The 17,327-nt window shown below is 40.7% G+C and overlaps 1 protein-coding gene across 1 annotated transcript; it reads right to left on the bottom strand.

The window, feature by feature from the left end:
• Positions 1-618: 618 nt before the first annotated feature.
• znf292a (zinc finger protein 292a) lies at positions 619-17,095 on the bottom strand. The gene is made up of 8 exons (XM_008399878.3): positions 16,749-17,095; positions 12,125-12,279; positions 11,220-11,298; positions 9,289-9,424; positions 8,995-9,197; positions 7,988-8,124; positions 7,353-7,494; positions 619-7,108 (listed from the first exon to the last, which is right to left on the bottom strand). Exons 1-8 carry the CDS (start codon positions 16,896-16,898, stop codon positions 1,058-1,060), a joined length of 7,053 nt encoding a protein of 2,350 aa, XP_008398100.2. The 5' UTR covers positions 16,899-17,095; the 3' UTR covers positions 619-1,057.
• Between the last annotated feature and the right edge of the window lie 232 nt (positions 17,096-17,327).

Below are 17,327 nucleotides of genomic sequence, written 5' to 3' on the forward strand. Positions count from 1 at the left end.
TGTTTTTTCTTTTCTGTTTTTCCCCCTTCTATCCATTAAGCCTAATAATTTAATCTAAAACAGCCTTGTGCTGCCAAGTCTATCTAATCTATGATCATGACGTTGCCACATTTCAAGAAACAGAAATTATATAATAGGTGAAGTTCAACAATCATTTTGCCCATAAATGTAGCACAAACAATAAAGTCATAGTTTGAATGGTTTTGGATAATTTAAATTGAATCATGATTTTAAAAAAAATTTTATTAGCAGTGTTAACATCCTTGTTTAATGTTCCCTTTTACTTTTCCGTTGGGTTGTTCTTTATTTATTCCTCATTATTTCCCCTGTTTCTAAATTTATTTTCTAAAATTATTTACTTTTGCATTACTGATACAATTTAATCATATTTAGCATGTCTGGATTACTGCGAAGGGTACATAAAGTGCATTTTGGTACATCATACCCATTTTACTTTGAGAATGACTCTTAAAAAGAGTCAAGACATTACTATTTTGCAAATTTTTTGAAATTAAATTGTAATAATAACTTAGCCATTTTCTTGTGCTTGTAGATTGAAGACTCTTGCTAACCAGTATATTGAAATAAGAAGGAAAAATATCAGATTTCCAGACAGAATTTTACAAAAAGAACCAGTAACATTTTATTGAACACTTTGTGGAAGACATGTAAATATTACAGATAGGTCTACTAGTGTTGAAAAAGGATGAAATAAATACAAACAGAACTTGAAATCCCATAGGGATATATTAAAAACATAGTTTTCTTTAAAAGTGTCCATTTAGCAAAAAAAAAAAAAAAAACGTCTTCAATACTAAGCATAAATACAAACATGATCCTAAAATCTATGCCCTATAGAATACCTGGTTATTATAACTAACATACATACTTAAAATCATCCGAGACATTATGTAATGAAGTATAAAATAGGCCATTTCATTGTCACCTGTGGTAATGACTGTTAACAGTTGGAAATCTGATGCTTTGTGAAACAAACCATTCTGCAGCATAACATCTCAGATCCTGAGTAATTTTGAGTTACAAACAAAACACTGGGCTATGATCCGCTATAAAGCCACCTCTTAATAATAACCATCGGCTTCATATGTTGTAACTGCTTAAGCACAGAATCTGCGCCGTCTGAAAATGTTTTATCCATAACAATTTTTACATTACTCACAGATTTAAGATTTAGTGGATTTCTGAAGTCTACAACCCTGCTGCGGTTTCTCAGTTCATTAGTCTTTTTGCTCCTGGACGCAGCTTTCTGTTTGTTAATTTGTTTTCGCTTGGGGGGCACCTCCACATTACCTTTCTCGTTTAGTTTCCGCTTAGAAGCGTTCGTTGCCTCAGAAGTCTCCAAAAATGTGAGGAATGAGTCCTCTAGCCCTAAAGGCTTGAATGAACCCGGAGGAGTGCTGTCGTCCCGTTGCTCCTGGGGGGTCGGCGACCCAGGATTTGAGTTCTCTGTTGAGCTGGTAACAGTCAGGCGGTTTCTAAGGGTTTGCATCCTTTGTGGACAAGCTGGTGTGGGATGTGGAGGTTTTCTGGGTCGCCCTCTTTTAGCGCCTCCTTCTGTCACATTGGAAGCTTGGGATTCTACAGTATTGTCAGCGAACACCTTGGTTTCGTCTTGGGTGAATTTCTCCTCAGGATTTTGCTCCTCAGAGTCCTGGTCACCAAACATTTGCTCGCAAAGCCCTTCCCCTTCGTCCGGCTCCGTCTCAGAGGAACTTGATGCACCTTCTGACTTGCTTGTATCTTTAAATCTGGAGCGTGAATACTTTTTGCAGAAGATGAACTGACTCCTCTGATCTTCAATGTACCTCTCTGTGAGGCCGTGAGTTGCATAATGCTTAAATATACTTCTCTCAGCCCGCTCCACCGTGTCGCATCCTATGATCATGCATGGGTACTGCAAGGCGGACTTCTTGGTGCACATCATAGACGCCTCTTCGTGGGATTTTAGTGTAGGCTTACCAAAACTGGTCCAGTGTTCAATGGCCTTCCCATCTTTCTTCTTAGTGTTCTTCTTCTTCACTTTAATTTTGTTTTCCACGTTTTCTTTTCCATTGTTAATTCCCGGAAAGAGTCCAATCGATTTAGTCCGTCTCCCATCGGTTGCTTTCGGATCATAGACATAGTCGTGCTTTTTGATCAGGTGACGGAGCAGATTGGATTTTGTAGTGTACACGCGGTCGCATCCGTCATACTCGCACCGGAATGTCGGATCGACCGAGCCTCTCTCAGAAATGGCGATCTCCTTGTGGAAGTTTTTGATGTGCTCAATGTACTTCTCCACAGAATCGAAGGGGAGGGCACACTCTGGCCGATCGCAGTTGAAGGTCCCCAAGCTCATGCTGGCCATCATGGCAGTGGCTTTGTCGCATGTGAACTTGTGAAGCAGGAGGTAGTGTTGCACCAACCTTGTGATTCCCATGAACACCCTGGAGCAGTTCCTCACCTGACACCTGACTTCATCGTCTTTTCCAATACTGGGGATGATCTCCGGTTCAACCTCCAGGACCATTTTCTCAGCCTCTGGCTCGGCTTTGAGGGGAGGAAGCGATGCCTGATGCATGGCCCTGTAGTGGAGAATTAGATTCTGCTGGATGGTGAACGCTGCGGTGCATCCTTCATGGACACATCTGTATGGCCTATACGGACTGAAGGCGTTGTCCGTCTCACACAACTTGAGGCTCAACCTTTTTGGAAGCTTGTCCTTCCTTTCCTCCTTCGTTGGTGTGCTTTTGGAGCTGCTTGGCTTCTCTGGGGACGGGCAGGCAGACGCAGAGGAGGACTTTGGTTCTCTTATCATATTCTGACACACGTCAGATTTTTCTTGCTGCTCATTTGCTTTGGTTACAGGACTCAGTTTCTCTTTCTCACTGGAATTTACTTTCTTTTTGGGACTCCTGTGTATGACAGCCACTTTAGGATGCTCTGGAGTTAATTTAGGTGCTGGTGGTGCCCCCTCCCCAAGCGGCCTTTGAGTCTGATAAGTTTGAGGTGATGGGAGTCGTGTAACAGTCGATATCTCAGGTCTCGAGAGCTGTTTTGCTGCATCTCCTGGAGTGATTTGAGCAACTTCTGGAGGATTAGCATTATCTGGTTCAGGTGCTATGGCAATGTCGATTGGTTCTTGTTTTAAAATAGGCATAACAGGCGCAGACGCTGCAGGCGGATTGGTGTTGCGTTCACTGTTTGGTTGACTGTTCAACGGGCCATCTTTGTTAAGTTTGAAGGCACGCCGATTACGAGCACTGATTTTTAACTTCTGCATTTCCGCCTTCGACAGCCGGTGAACCTTTTCATAGTGGATTCTCAAGCCTGTTGTTCTTGTGAATGTTTTTGGGCAGATCTGGCAAGGATATGGAGACAGTTTGGATGGGATTCTTTTGAGCTCTTCAATCATCTCCGTGGAAAAATCATGCATTTTACTCAAGTGCTTGAATAAGGCTTCCTTCGTCATGAAAGAGAACTCACAGTCATCCTGGTCACATTTAAAAGGTTTAGGTACCTTTTCAATGGGTTTCTCATCACTTTTATTTTGCATTTTACTTTTATTTTTCTCTACTTCAGAGGTTTTTTCCTTCTGTTCTAAAGCTAAAGCGTTCCGCATTTTCTCCTGCGCTGCCTCAATCAGGTCCATCCTTTGAAAGGCGCTGGACATTTCCATCAGGTTATCCTCCCGATAAGGTCCAGGAGGTGTGGGATTAGTCGTTTCTGCCGGTTTGTCCTGCTGGTTTGCCGAGCAAACCGGGAAGGAGTTTGAATCATCCATTATGTTTGTACTCTGAGGCTCCTGCTTTAACATTGCAGGTGAAATCAGGGTGGTGAGGTTGCAAGATCCGTCTGAGAAATCTCCGTTTGGCACGTTGAACACCGAGCCGTTCGTATCAGGTACATGAGGGTCATTGAGGAAATCCAGGAACGACGTAGGAAGGTCCGCTGTAAGGTCAATTTCATCCAGAGGTCTGCACTGTGAGCGCTTCGAGAGATGACCACCGAGAGATTTGGTGCTTGTGAACTCTCTGAAGCACCTTCTGCAAATAACTTTCCCATCCTTGATGATTGCAGGCCACTTGGTACGCTTGCTCAGCCGGCTGCGTTTCGCTTTTAGGGCGTCGGTGTCACTGCCCTTCTCATCTGAAGGGTTAGGCTGGCAGTCAGTATCAGGGCACTCCTCATCATAAGGGAAAATGTTGTGAGTGGTGCTGTGTGGACTGACCACGCCATCAGCGGAGTTGTCCACCTGTTCGTAAGCAGGGGCTGACGTTGTCTCTGTTTTGCTGATTTCGCCGCAGTCCTTTAAAGCAACCTGTGCCTCAGGGGTCGCACATTTCATGGGCACATCAACGGAAGAGCACTGGGTGAGGCAGGAGTTTTCGCTCTGTGCGTACGGAGTGTGGTAGCTTCCATCAGGAAGGCTGTCGATGGTCGAGAGGCTGTTCCCATTATCCAATTGTCCACTTTTCCTCGCATCCGGATGGTCTCCGGTACTATCAGCATGCATCAGCCCATATTGGTGTCCTCCATTATGCATGTGTCCACCGTTGTCAAGCATGAGAGAACTGGAGACGTACTGAGACATCAGAGTTGATTCTGAAGGGGCGGGGGACATAGAGGAGGAATGTATAGCTGCCATTGAAGGCTCTCGGTCCGAAGAGTGAGGCAAGGGGTTGTGGTAGGGGTCTGCTTGCCAGGGGGGGTAGCTCCGGGACGAGTACTCACTCATATTGAAGCTATCAGGGTAGGGGTTATTCATAGGAGGAGACCATGACTGTGACATGTCTGACTGCATCACTGTGTTGGGATTGTTGTGCCCCCCCCAGTTGGGGTACAATGAGGGGTTGACCATCGGAGTAATGGGCACAGGCTCAACTGATCCAGGGTAACACTGAGAGGGCGAGGCTGAGCATCCCATTGGATAATCCATCTGCTGCACCACTGGTTTGTTGCATAGTATCGCTGGCGGGTTGGATCGCTTGCTCCCCTTCTTGGCTGTGATTTTAGCAACTTTGTTATATTTCTTTGCCAATTTCCAGTCTTCAAATATTTCAGGATGCTGCTTCTTAACGTGCCTGGACAGACTCTTGTTTGTGCTGTATGCCCGGGAACAGTCATTGCTCGGGCAGCAGTGCAGGTTCTCCTCGTTTCCGGCAGGAACAGCGGGGGTGCTGGAGGGATACCCCTGCATGGAGGCAGGAATCTCGGTCTTGATTTGCTTTGGAGACATGATTTGTGGGACCATTTTTGGGAATTCGTTGCAGTGCACCTCCTTATGCTGGTGTTCCTGTGGAGCTGCTACGGGAACAGGATATGCCGGAGGAATATCTCCTTGCCTGGTCACATTATGCTGCGCTGGTGGTAGGTTTGCATCGGCAGGTGCTGGAGCGGGGTTAGTCAGTGGAGTGTAGCATTTCTCCGGTTCTTTTATCCCATGACCCGCCATTGAATTCAGCATGTTTTCAATTGAGTGCTTCACTTTAGCGGCCTCTGGTGATCTACATGGCGATGCATTTGCCTTTGAGACGTCGTTCATGAACGCCTCTCTGTTGTTCCTTTCAAAACCAAACTCGGCAGGGCGTGCGTCTTCCTTCATCAGGGTGCTCTCAGGTGGAGGATCAGGCATCGCAGATACAGCAGGGTTTTGATTAATTACAACAAAACTGTTTACAGCATCATTTGGTCTATGATGCTCCTGGTGAGACAGAAATTCAGACTGTGAGTAGAAGATCTTGCCACAGTTATCGGTTTGGCAGGTGTAAGTGAGGTAATGCTGAGCCTCATGATCATACAACAAGTAGGCCTCACTGAAAACTTGGCCGCAGTTTGGGAACATGCACTGGGCTTTAAATTCGGGGTGTGTTTTTCTGTGCATGAGGAGCTCAGAGTTGGAGTTGAAGTTGGCCTTGCAGTCCAGCTGAATGCATATGTACGGTCTGGTGCCACAGTGCATCTGCAGGTGATCGTTGAGGTGTCTGACGTTGACGAACTGCCTCCTGCAGTACTGGCACACCACCTTCTGTTTCTGGATCTCTAAGAACCTCATGGCCTCCTCGTCGTCCTTGTGGGATCTGACGTGAGCCATCAGGTTGCGGAAAAACTTGAAAGCCTTTGTGCAGTTTGTAACAGGACAGTAACAGTCTTGACTGATCTGAGGGTCAGACGTCGGTTGCTCTATCTTAAGAGGCGTAGCAGAAATGTTGCCAACTTGAGGGATGATTTTAACGGGACTCATGCTCGCCTTGGCTGCAACTTTCACCATTTTTGTTGGACTTTTAGGCGACTGAGGTGGTTTGGTTACCTTCCGTGCAGCTTTCATCGCTGCCAGTCTCTCTTTGCATGATTGCTTTACATGTGATGCTACATGGGGTTCCAACACCTCCCTGCTTTCAAAACTGTCAGCACAGATCGGGCAGAGATACACTCCATCTTTGAAATGTTTCTGGGCATGACGGACGATCCTGTGGCCCAAGAACTCCTTGTCACACAGAACACAATACTGCATGTAGGCCCGCCAGTTTCGGAAGCGGGCGGACACAAACCCTTGCTCCCTAAGTTTTTTAGCCTCTCTGTTCTTTTCTTTTTCATCTGTAATCTCATTGAGTTCGTTTGTAGTTGTGAGCAAGAAGTCCTCCAAATCCTTGTATTCGGGAAGTTTTCCAAGTGCGCTTTCCATCTCCTGTTCATCCGTGTCATTGAGCGTGTCGATGGAAGAGACGATGGCCGCCTCCTCGCCCATCAGGGCCAAGCAGTTGCGCTTCAGCGTCTTCCAATCCCAGAACTCCGGATCAAAAGGCCATTGTGTCTTCAAGGCCAGCAGCAACTCGCAACGCAAAGAGTTCGGCACCGGCAGACTCCCGTCCTCCTCCGGCTTCTGGTCGGGTTCGTTGTACAACGACTCCACGGCGTAATACGAGTCAACGGTTGGCTGCAGGAGGAACTCGGTCAGCTGACAAGCTCGTTTGACCTCTAGATCAGTTGGCAGGAGGCAGGAAATGGTCTTACAGATGGTAGACTTGCTTTCTTTGTGATCACTGGAGGTCATTTTTAGAGCTTGAATACACATTTCTACGCACACTGGAAGCCCCACCTCTCCAACCTGGGAAAAAAAAAGAACATATGATAAATGCGAGACTTCAGGCAACATTTAACATTTGCACACACACACAGATCATAATATTACCAGAATAAATGTAGTACAAGATTAAAGAATCATAGTCATAATATTACCAGATTAACGTGGTAATAATATAACAAATCAGAAAATGATCAGAACAAAATAAAGTCGTATGACAATGAAGTAATAATATTAAGTTCTGCACATGCAGTATTTTTTTTCTTACCTCATTTTGGATAACTTTGATGAGAAACAGAATGTGGCAGACGTTTCCGCACTGCAGTGCCATCTCCTTGCTGCGGCTGAGGAACGAATCGGCAGACGCCTCCAACCGCATAAGCAGTTTACTCCAGAACAGCGTAAGTTCCCTGAAAGAGGAAGAGAATAAGGCCAGATGAGATTCTGAAAATAAACAAAGAAAACATTAGGACAAATTAAACTAAGGACCTAGTTAACATTTAACACAGGGCGTCAACAATGGAGTAGGATTACAGGCTTTGCCGGCTATGTGGAGCCGCAGGCCACAGTCTTCAGCTCTGCTTTTGTTATTATTAATCATCAAAATGGTGACATGAGCCAAACTGCTTCAGGGCGATTAACTCGTCTTCATGTTACTGATTTTTGTTTCTGATGGCAGCTAGAAACTTGATTTAAATGTTAAGCAGACTTAAGATAAAAACAATAGCAACTTGTGTGCCAACTGACAGAAATAAAATCTGGTTTTACCTCAAAATATATTGAAAATGTTCATCACTCTCAGTTATAATAGTAAGAGAGTCCAAATTCACAGATTTTAATAAAAATGTGATAATTGCCCCAGAGTTTCTTGTAGGGACAGATGAGGTGCGGTTTGGGACTCACCAGGCACAGTAAACGTCTTCCTGAAGGAGCTGTCGCTTCAGAAAGGCCGTACACAAACACAGAGCCGCCTTCTCGTCGCCCTCCGACTCCAGGTTGCAGATCATTTCAAGAGCATCTTTGCAGTCTATCGACGAAATCTATAAAAGACATTAAAAAAAACACGGGATACAGAGCTATTCCGAGTCCTGTTCCTCTAGAAAAGATAAAAGCAGCAGCTCAGGTCGGATAAAGTAAAATCTAGTTGTGTTTTTCTATTCATTTCATGAATAAAAACTTTAAACATCAATTACTTTTGGTTAATTTATGCAAAAAAAAAACATTTAATAAGGGAAAATTCCTTCCAAAAAGCTACAGCATGTGCCATTTTTCAAAAAATCTTAAAAATCATCAGAATAATCAATTACTAAAATAATTGTAATGCTATAAAAATAGTTCACTTAAAAAATGTAGGCGAACTTGTTGCCTCACGAAACAAAGTTTTCAAAACTTAAACATGTTAGTATCTGCAAGCTGTACATCTTAAGTTTACACAACTTGATCATTTTGACATAATTCTAATGATAATTGTACAAATAACTTCAATCTATTCTAAAAGCAAATTAGATTAATTTATTTAAACTCACGTCAAAATGTTAGTTTTCATTAAATTACCTGGTGCAATTTAGTAAGCATAACTTAGGTTAACCTATAAATATGAACATGTAATTAATTAAACAACAAAAGATATATTGTTTTTAACTTTGATACCTTGTTGCCCAGTCAAATACTTAACTTTTTTGCATGAACTCAACTTAAATAGGTTAAATTTTCAAGCATTTCTTATCCAAATATTCACACCACTTGTTTCTCAACAGGTTCATGAGACTTAAGTTAAGTTCACATGAAATCTTTTATTAAACAGGATGTTTTGTTTCACAGTGTAGCTGAAGCTCTACTTGTTTTCACTTGAATTGTTAAGGTGGAAACTTCTGGAAAGGATTGGTCGTTTTAACAGGATTTTTTCTTACCTCTTCCATCAGCTGCTCCTGGCTTTTCGTCATGCAGATGCAAACCAAGTAGGTCTGCTTGAAGTTGCCTTTTCCTTCATACCCTGGGTACTCTGAGCAGATCTTTGCTAGCACAGCCGCTTTGTCGGTGCTGTCCGCTTTGATAAGGTGCTTGATTCGCATGTTGAGAAGCGCCGGACCTTCCGATTCGAGATATTCGTGCACTAAGACACAAAAAAAGACACTTAGCTAAAAGTTATTCCAAGTTATTCCATGGGATTACAGCAGCACAGTAAGTCATGACGGAGCGCTAACCTTGTTCAGTCCGAGGAATTTGATTGGACAGGATGCTGCTTAGCGTGGCGTTGGTCCAGACGCCGTCCTGCTGAGCCAGAACCGAGAGCAGACGGAGCTGGGTGCTCCCACTTTCTTGCAAAAGGCTGTGTGCCAACTGCAGCAAAACACCAAAACGGAACAAAAACTTCACAACTAAACCTTTAGAGACGAGGTAAAATGAGCCACTTTTCATATCAAGGCAACGTTAGCTTAGCTGTTACTTATGTACCCTCATATATTTCAATCAATGAGTGTAAACAAGTTAAAAAAATGACTCAAGTTACCAAGTCAATAAGTCACTTTTTCCAAATCAAGCATATTTTAATTACAGAGGTGGGTAAAGTACCCGAAAATTATACTAAAGTAAGAGTAGTACTACTTCGACATATTTTTACTCAAGTAAAAGTAAAAGGTATTTGGTAAAAAGTCTACTCAAGTAATTAGTAACCGATCAAATTATCAATCATTTAATGTTTAAAAATTACATCACCAGACAGATCAGTTTAAAGAGTTACGTGGAAATGTTGGTATTTTAAGGACGAAAAAAGGACAATAATTTCTACAGTAAAAGAATAAAATCAGGTAAAAGCCGAAAATTTACCAGAAAAAATCTGAAATTTTGATACTAATCTCTAGAAAAAACAATTTAATTTCTGAGCTTCAAAAGTTTAAAATGTGCAAGAAGAAAAACACTCAGAAATTTTGAGATTAATCTGAGAATTTTTCTAGAAAAAAAGGAGGACATTTCTGATTCTCGCAAATTTGAGACTTGGAGTTCTAAATTTTTTACAGATTGATTTAAAAAAAATTTGAGTTTTCGACTTGAAAACTTTTGACTTTTGGAGCTCAGAACTTTGCATGGTTTTTCTGGAAAATTTCACAGGTTCATCTCCAAATTTCTTAGTCTTTTTCTTGCAAATTGTTTTACTTTTGGAGCTCTGAAATGTTCTTGTGTTTTTTTTAAAGAAAATTTGGACGATTAATCTCAAAATTTCAAATTTTTTCTTGCAAATTTTCATCCTTTGGAACTCAGAAATGTCCTTTTTTTCCTAGAAAATTTCAAAGTTTCAAAAGTTCAATAAAAAACTTTTGAAACTTTACCTAAAAACTGCAGTTGTGTGTCTGAGTCTGGTGAATTTCTGGTTAAACTATGTTTGTTTTTCATTCAGTGGGTAGAGCAGTGACGCTTAATAATGAAATTACTCAGTAAACATTCACTTTAAAGAGTGAAGAAACATTTTGAACAGATAAAAGTAACAACTTTACCAACTAAATGAAATTTTGCCTTCCTTCTAAAGGCCCCGACATACTGGGGGCCACTTCAGGCGGACATGTCTGCGCAAGGCCAGATTTTAATGACTCTGTGTTTCACGTTAAAACTCCCCGGTGGAAACAGAGTTCACATCGAACTGGTTTTCATGTGACACCGGGCTGATAAGGTTGAGAATAAGGGTTATCCGAGTTCAGATTGTTGCAATGTTGAGATCAACATGATAAAAGTCAACATAGAGTTGTCACGGGGACGTGATGGACACGTGAGCGAACATGCTTCACAGCAACAGGCTTTATGTATTCACGCAAAAGTTGACATGGTGAATTATGCAGAATTATAGGAACAGAGCCAGGCGTCCAAATAGTTCATCAAACCTGCTAGTTCTCATAAAGGAATTTGTTATTTTAGGTAATCGGTACGCCCGAGTATGTGGGGGGGCCCTTTACGGTTTGGTCACATGATCAGCGGTTTTCACCGTTGCCTAGCAACAAGGAGTGCCTCAGCAGAAAATTCCAGAATCTGACATGTGGGCTATTATTTTACTGATGTGAACCAGCTTTTATGAGCTGTATTTTCCTAATTAAGCGACTTGTTATGATTGCGCCAGTGCAGCGGCGACGGCCTGCGGGATGCTGACCTTCACGGAGGACTGGAACTCCTCCCATAAGGCACCAGGGACATGCTGGGGCACCGAAAGCAGCAGCTCCGCGCAGCTCCTGTGAATCCAACACAAGTCGTTTGGTAAAGCCACATTTAGGTCAAGGATGTGCACACATTCAACAAAAACACATCCTAAGATAGCTGTGAAACCTGTGTGCTGATCAGGAGGGGGAAAAGGTGATGAAGGGAAGAAATATCGTCGTTAAAGCCACTAAAAAACACAAAAAATGGCAGAAAGAGTTTAAATCTGTATGGTTTCTAACTAGAGGTGCACTACTTCAACATATTTATACATGAGTAAAATTTTTGACATAAAATTTTTCTAGAAAAAGCAAGTAAAACCCTGAGTTTGCTAGAAAAACCCCCAAGAAATCTGGAAATGAATCTGTGAAATTTTCTAGGAAAAAAAGGACATTTCTGAGTTCCAAAGGATGAAAATTTGCAAGAAAAAATTTGATTAATCGTCCAAATTTGGATTAATCGTCCAAATTTTCTCTAAAAAAAACAAAAAAAAACAAGAACATTTCAGAGCTCCAAAAGTAAAACAATTTGCAAGAAAAAGACTAAGAAATTTGGAGATGAACCTGTGAAATTTTCCAGAAAAAACATGCAAATTTCTAAGCTCCAAAAGTCAAAAGTTTTCAAGTCGAAAACTCAATTTTTTTTAAAATCAATCTGTAAAAAATTCAGAACTCCAAGTCTCAAATTTGCGAGAATAAAATCTGAAATATTGATATAAATCTAAGCAATTTTCTAGAAAAAAGAGGAAATTTCTTAGCTCTAGAAGTAAGAACATAAAGAGTTGAAATAAATGACTGCTATTTCCCAGTGAAATCCAACAGGAGAGCGTTTATTCGCTCAAGTTTGATGTTTTTCACTCACAGCGCTAACTTTTCAAGTAGGAGTGGCACGTTTTCACAATCGGAGGAGAGACAGGAAGCAGCCTTAGCGAAGCTGAGGATGGCCACGGTGTAAACCTCCAGCAAAGGCAGCGGGTCTTCATCGGTTTTCCAGCGCCCGGCATGTTCCACCAGAACCTGGGAATCAAAAAACAAACCACACACAGGCATCAGAACCGGCTAACAGCAGAAAACATGCACAAAATGTAAAGAAACACCAGAAAAATAACAAAAACATGGATTTACTACTGAATCTTTAATAATTCGGCTTGAAAAATAATGTGAAGTATATATATATATATTTAATTTTGAATAGTAGATTAGGCTATTCTCAGATGACGGAACAAAAATCTGCTTTTTAAAACCAAATGATTCGTATTTATGTATTAATAAATATGCATTAAAGTCCATGCTGTTGGTTGGTGCATTTATGAACCGAAAACGATGGGAAATCTCAGCTTTGACCCATTAAATAAACTGACAGCTGAAGGGAAATCTGGTGGCTGATGATCTATAGATCCACTTTTCATATTTTCATTACACTAAACCTCATTTAGCAGAACCAATACGAGTTAAAACAAATGTTTTAGCATCTTTATGAAACTTTTAAAGCATTTTACTAATCTGAATTTTGTTTTCTATTCATTAAATGCATCAAAACTAAACTAGTTAAATTATTTTCAGTCTATAATCAACAAAAAAAATTACACTTTCATGTACTTTTTATATGCTAAGAAGCATAACTAGGAATGTTTTTTGCTTGGTGATTAATGGGTCAAAAGCTGAAAATAAATCTTAAAAATTAAACTTTCCTATGAATTTAATGCATCAAAACCCAAAGCCTCTATTATTTAGTCTGTAAACATGTCATTAAAGTGAATATTTACACAAATACGAATATAATAAGCTGAATTATAGCAGTTTAACATTCTGTTCATAGGAATCAACAAACTATTAATATTTCTTTCTTATAATTGCTGCTTATTATTAAGCAGTAATAAAACTGAAAGACAAAAAAAGGTTCACTTTGTTTTTATACTTTAATCAGATAAAGTTTAAGGTTGTTACTATAACACATAATGGAGACAATATTATATTTGTTTTTAGGCCTGTAACGATAAATTTTGCTGGACGATTAATTGTCTAAAAAATTATTGCGATAAACGATAATATTGTTTCAAGACCTTTTGACTCTGATTTAATGGAAATGACTAATAATACGTGCGATTTCCTGATACACCTTATTTTCAAAAGAACACGTAACACTGGAACTGATAAACTAAATAAAACAACCAAAAACAAAAATAAAATGGATTCTCAGCTCAGACTCCATTAACAAAAAACGTACTTGAATAAAAACTAGACAACATAAAGCCAAAGTGGAAATAAGTACAGCATTCAGCCAAAAGAGTGCAGATTATGAAGCCTGTATACTATATTGCCCTTCAGTAATCACTATATTTAAATAGAGAAAACGGGCACATCCGTCTACCTGATGCAAAAGTTCGTACTACACCATTTTTGCCCCTATTTTCCCCTTATGACAATCTTAGATCGTTGGCCGAGCCAAGATTGTCGCTGGTGATTTCGTAACCGATCAACCTATAGTGTGAGGTGTGTTACGGTAGATCGTCGTGGCCGCTCCGATCTAAATCGGGGTTTTTCCCCGACTGGGAGCTTAAAGCTGAATGTGACAGGTAGCCAATCAGAAAGCGCGGATTCTCCTCGGTGCTTTCTGAGGGGAAATCACGGAGGGGAATCCCAAACAGCTGACACGGCGCAACATGAAGTCCAGCGGACATTGGAGATGATATGTGGAAACAACATTAATGTTTATTCAACTTTTCGTGCAAAGAATAAAGAAATGACAAGAGGAGGAGTTGGAGCCAAATTCCTACCGCAGATAAACCCGGTAAGTTTTCAACTGCTGTTCGTTAACGTGACATAAATAGGTTATAATGATTTTCATTCAGTCAGGACTTTACGTAGATTCTAGTAAAACATTGATTAATGCCTGGTTTTAAAATGAGTTAACTGGACTTGTAGCCATTATTTTGTGCCCATGTGGCTGGACACCACACTGCACGACGAACCCGATCGAACCGTTATACCTGGGATTTCTGTCGGCTAATGTGTCTCTCAGGGTTTGAAGATGGGCCGACAGCTCGTGTCATGTGCGCTGGACATTAGACTAAGGAAACGAGGAAGGGAGGGTCAGTGGAGAGCACCGGAGCTGAGCCTTTTTCATTCAGTGCCATCAACAGAAAGAAAAAGGCCGGAAGAGACGATAAAGCCGATAATTAAAATGAGGTCGATAGGTTTAATTTATCGTCCGATTAATTGATTTATCGTTTATCGCCACAGGCTTATTTGTTTCATTTTCTTTTCTTCCTGCTTTACACAACCATCATTATTTACATACATTTTACTATTCGAGTTGTTTTTCTGATTTCAAATAACACTCCTGCTATTTGCACAATTTTTTATCCACTTCTTCTAAATAACCTGTTTTTATTTATTTACATTATTTTTTAAATGTATTCCAAGCCGATACACTTATTTTTTCCTTTCTTTTTTGTTCTCCACGGTTTTTAGAGGTGCAGAAAAAAACTGATTCGAAGGAGAATCACAATTTCTAAACCTGGGAATCATGAATGGATTCCGGTCTAGTTGCATCATATTTTTAATAATTCTTTGGCATTTTCTTATTCAACAGAAAACCAAGCTGAGCTAACCTTAAGTTACAGAATTTTATGCAGAAACGTATTTTAATTTAAATATAAACTGGTGGGATTTGATGCAGTATGACTTAAATAAATGTTTTATTCATTTACACTGCATTTTCCTCTCGTCTGTCACGTAATTTAAACCGAATATCGAGATCGTCTGAATAGACAAAATGTTTCTGAAGGTTAAATATTCGCATCTCTACCATTTCTAATAACTGCAGAGTATTTTCTTTTGCCGTGAATTTGTCCTTTCTATACAGTCTGTTATTCTTAATTCCAGTTTAGATGAGCAATGCACCGATCCAATATTAATATTGGTATCACTGAAAAACTGCTGGATTGAATAATCAGTATAATTCTGATTATTCTGGTTATTTATTTTACATTAAATTTAAAATTACTTCAAATGCTTCTTTCTGAAGTTGCAGTTTATTTTAGCTTCTTTATTGTTTTTTATTTTACTTTTTTTGTTCTACTCTTAATTGCACTGAACAAATTAAACAAACTGAAAAGTTAAAGTTTTGTTATTTTTACATGTTTGACCAAGTTTATGAAGCTACTGGTGTATTTGAGTGAGCTGTACTGGTGCAGAGTTATCAAATACATTTGTAATTCAGTACATTTATGTCTGCGTTTAAAAAAAAAAATAAACGTTTTAAGTCGGTTGTGTCGGTTGATGGTAAAACTCAGATTTCAGAAGTAAAAAAAGTAGATTGTTTGCATTCCTGGTGTTTACATTTTTATTTTTGTGTAACTAAATGCTTTGTCTTACTGTCACTCCCCACTGAGGAATAATAAAAGTTATTTCTATCCTATTGTTTTGGGATTTATATCCTAAAACTATACTGTTTTTCTTCTGATACCGAAGAAAAATCGGTATCAGCTGGAAAAACATGATAAAATGTAAATTTTTGCTTTGGGAGTGTAACTAACATGTAGCCCAGCAGCACTATGACGCTATCATAACCTCTAATACTCCATTAAAACCAAAAATAAAGCAGATTTTTATTGATAGGAAACAACTAAAAAGTAAAAGTAATGACTGAAATGAGAAGATGACTTGTGCAGCATGGAGACACTTGGAGGTTTTATTTAGGTAGCTGCAGGCTAATTAATGAGTAGGATGTAATGGAGTCAGTGACCACTGACACACTGTTCCCTCTAAATCAGCGGCTCTGATGCAGATGAAGCAGGATCGCCTCATTTCAGACGTAAAGCGCGTTAATGGCGATATCTATAACACCGTAATTAACATCTGCGCTGATGTAATTAGCCGGATTAATTAAGATGGAAAAGGCCCGGGCCAGCGTCCTATTGAAGAAGAAAAAAAAAAATCACAGCGATCAATGAAGCACCCTCAGAAAGTAACCCCATTTTAAAACACTCCAAAACCCACAAAGGAAGATTTGTAGCTTTTTTTAAAGCGTTTATTTTAGTGCACTTCAATGCATTCGCAGCCGCTAACGCAGCTATACCGTTTTTTTTTTTTTTTTTTGCACAGCATGACCACTGCACAGGACAGGGGTCTCTGCCTGCATACCAGCTAGCAACATTCATCTGCTGAGGGCGATCTGGCCTGGAAAATACGAGCTATATTTGCACAGTTGGCACACTCTGCAGCGACCGCCAATCTACTTCACAGCCACAGTTTGCAAATAACTGCACGTCAGAGACGTACATCAGTTTGAAAACGGGAAATTAGTTTTTTTTTCCTCCCCGCTCTCCCTCCCCTCCTGCTACATCTAGAAATGCAGCCGACTAGCTTGGATGCTAGCTGCTTTAGCTACATTGTTGTAGCAAACGTAGACGCGCATCCTCGGCCAGGAAGCCAGAGGGGCTGCAGGCTGGCCGGGATGAGCAGCGGGATAGCGGGCTAACCTGGCAGAAATCCTGGCAGAAGTGAAGGGAGGCTTCCGGCGGAGGCTGCGGACTCTCCTTTAAAGCCGCGGTCAGAGCCTGGAAGCGATCGCGGAGCTCCTCGGTGGCTTTCCGTGTATCATATTCCTTTTCTGTCTCCCCCTCCGCCATCTTCACAACAATCACGACCGCGTACGCACAGATGTTACGCTGCCAGACCCTGCACACGCACGCGCACGCAGGAAGGGGGAAGGGAGAGCTCACAGAGGGAGGGCTCCTCCTAAAAAAGAGGACCCCTCATGTCAAGAAAGCGTCCACCCAAAGGCGGATCAAAGGAGAAAACAGGCCCCAAAACAGGGCCGCTCCAACACTTTTTTGGGGTCCGAAGCAGGTTTTCATTCGGGGTCCCTCAATATCAACCCGAGGTGGGAAGATTACCCAAATAAAAGTAAGTAATACTAGGTAAAAAATAAAAGTACTGAGTAACTGATCAAAACAGGCATTATTTTATATTTTAAAATGACATAATGAGGTGGACCAAATTATAAAGTTAAGTAGAATTTTTGTTATTTTAACAAAAATAACAAAATCAGGCAAAAT

This window comes from Poecilia reticulata, chromosome 22, assembly GCF_904066995.2.
Source record: "Poecilia reticulata chromosome 22, P_reticulata-male-v2, whole genome shotgun sequence".
Classification (NCBI taxonomy): domain Eukaryota; kingdom Metazoa; phylum Chordata; class Actinopteri; order Cyprinodontiformes; family Poeciliidae; genus Poecilia; species Poecilia reticulata.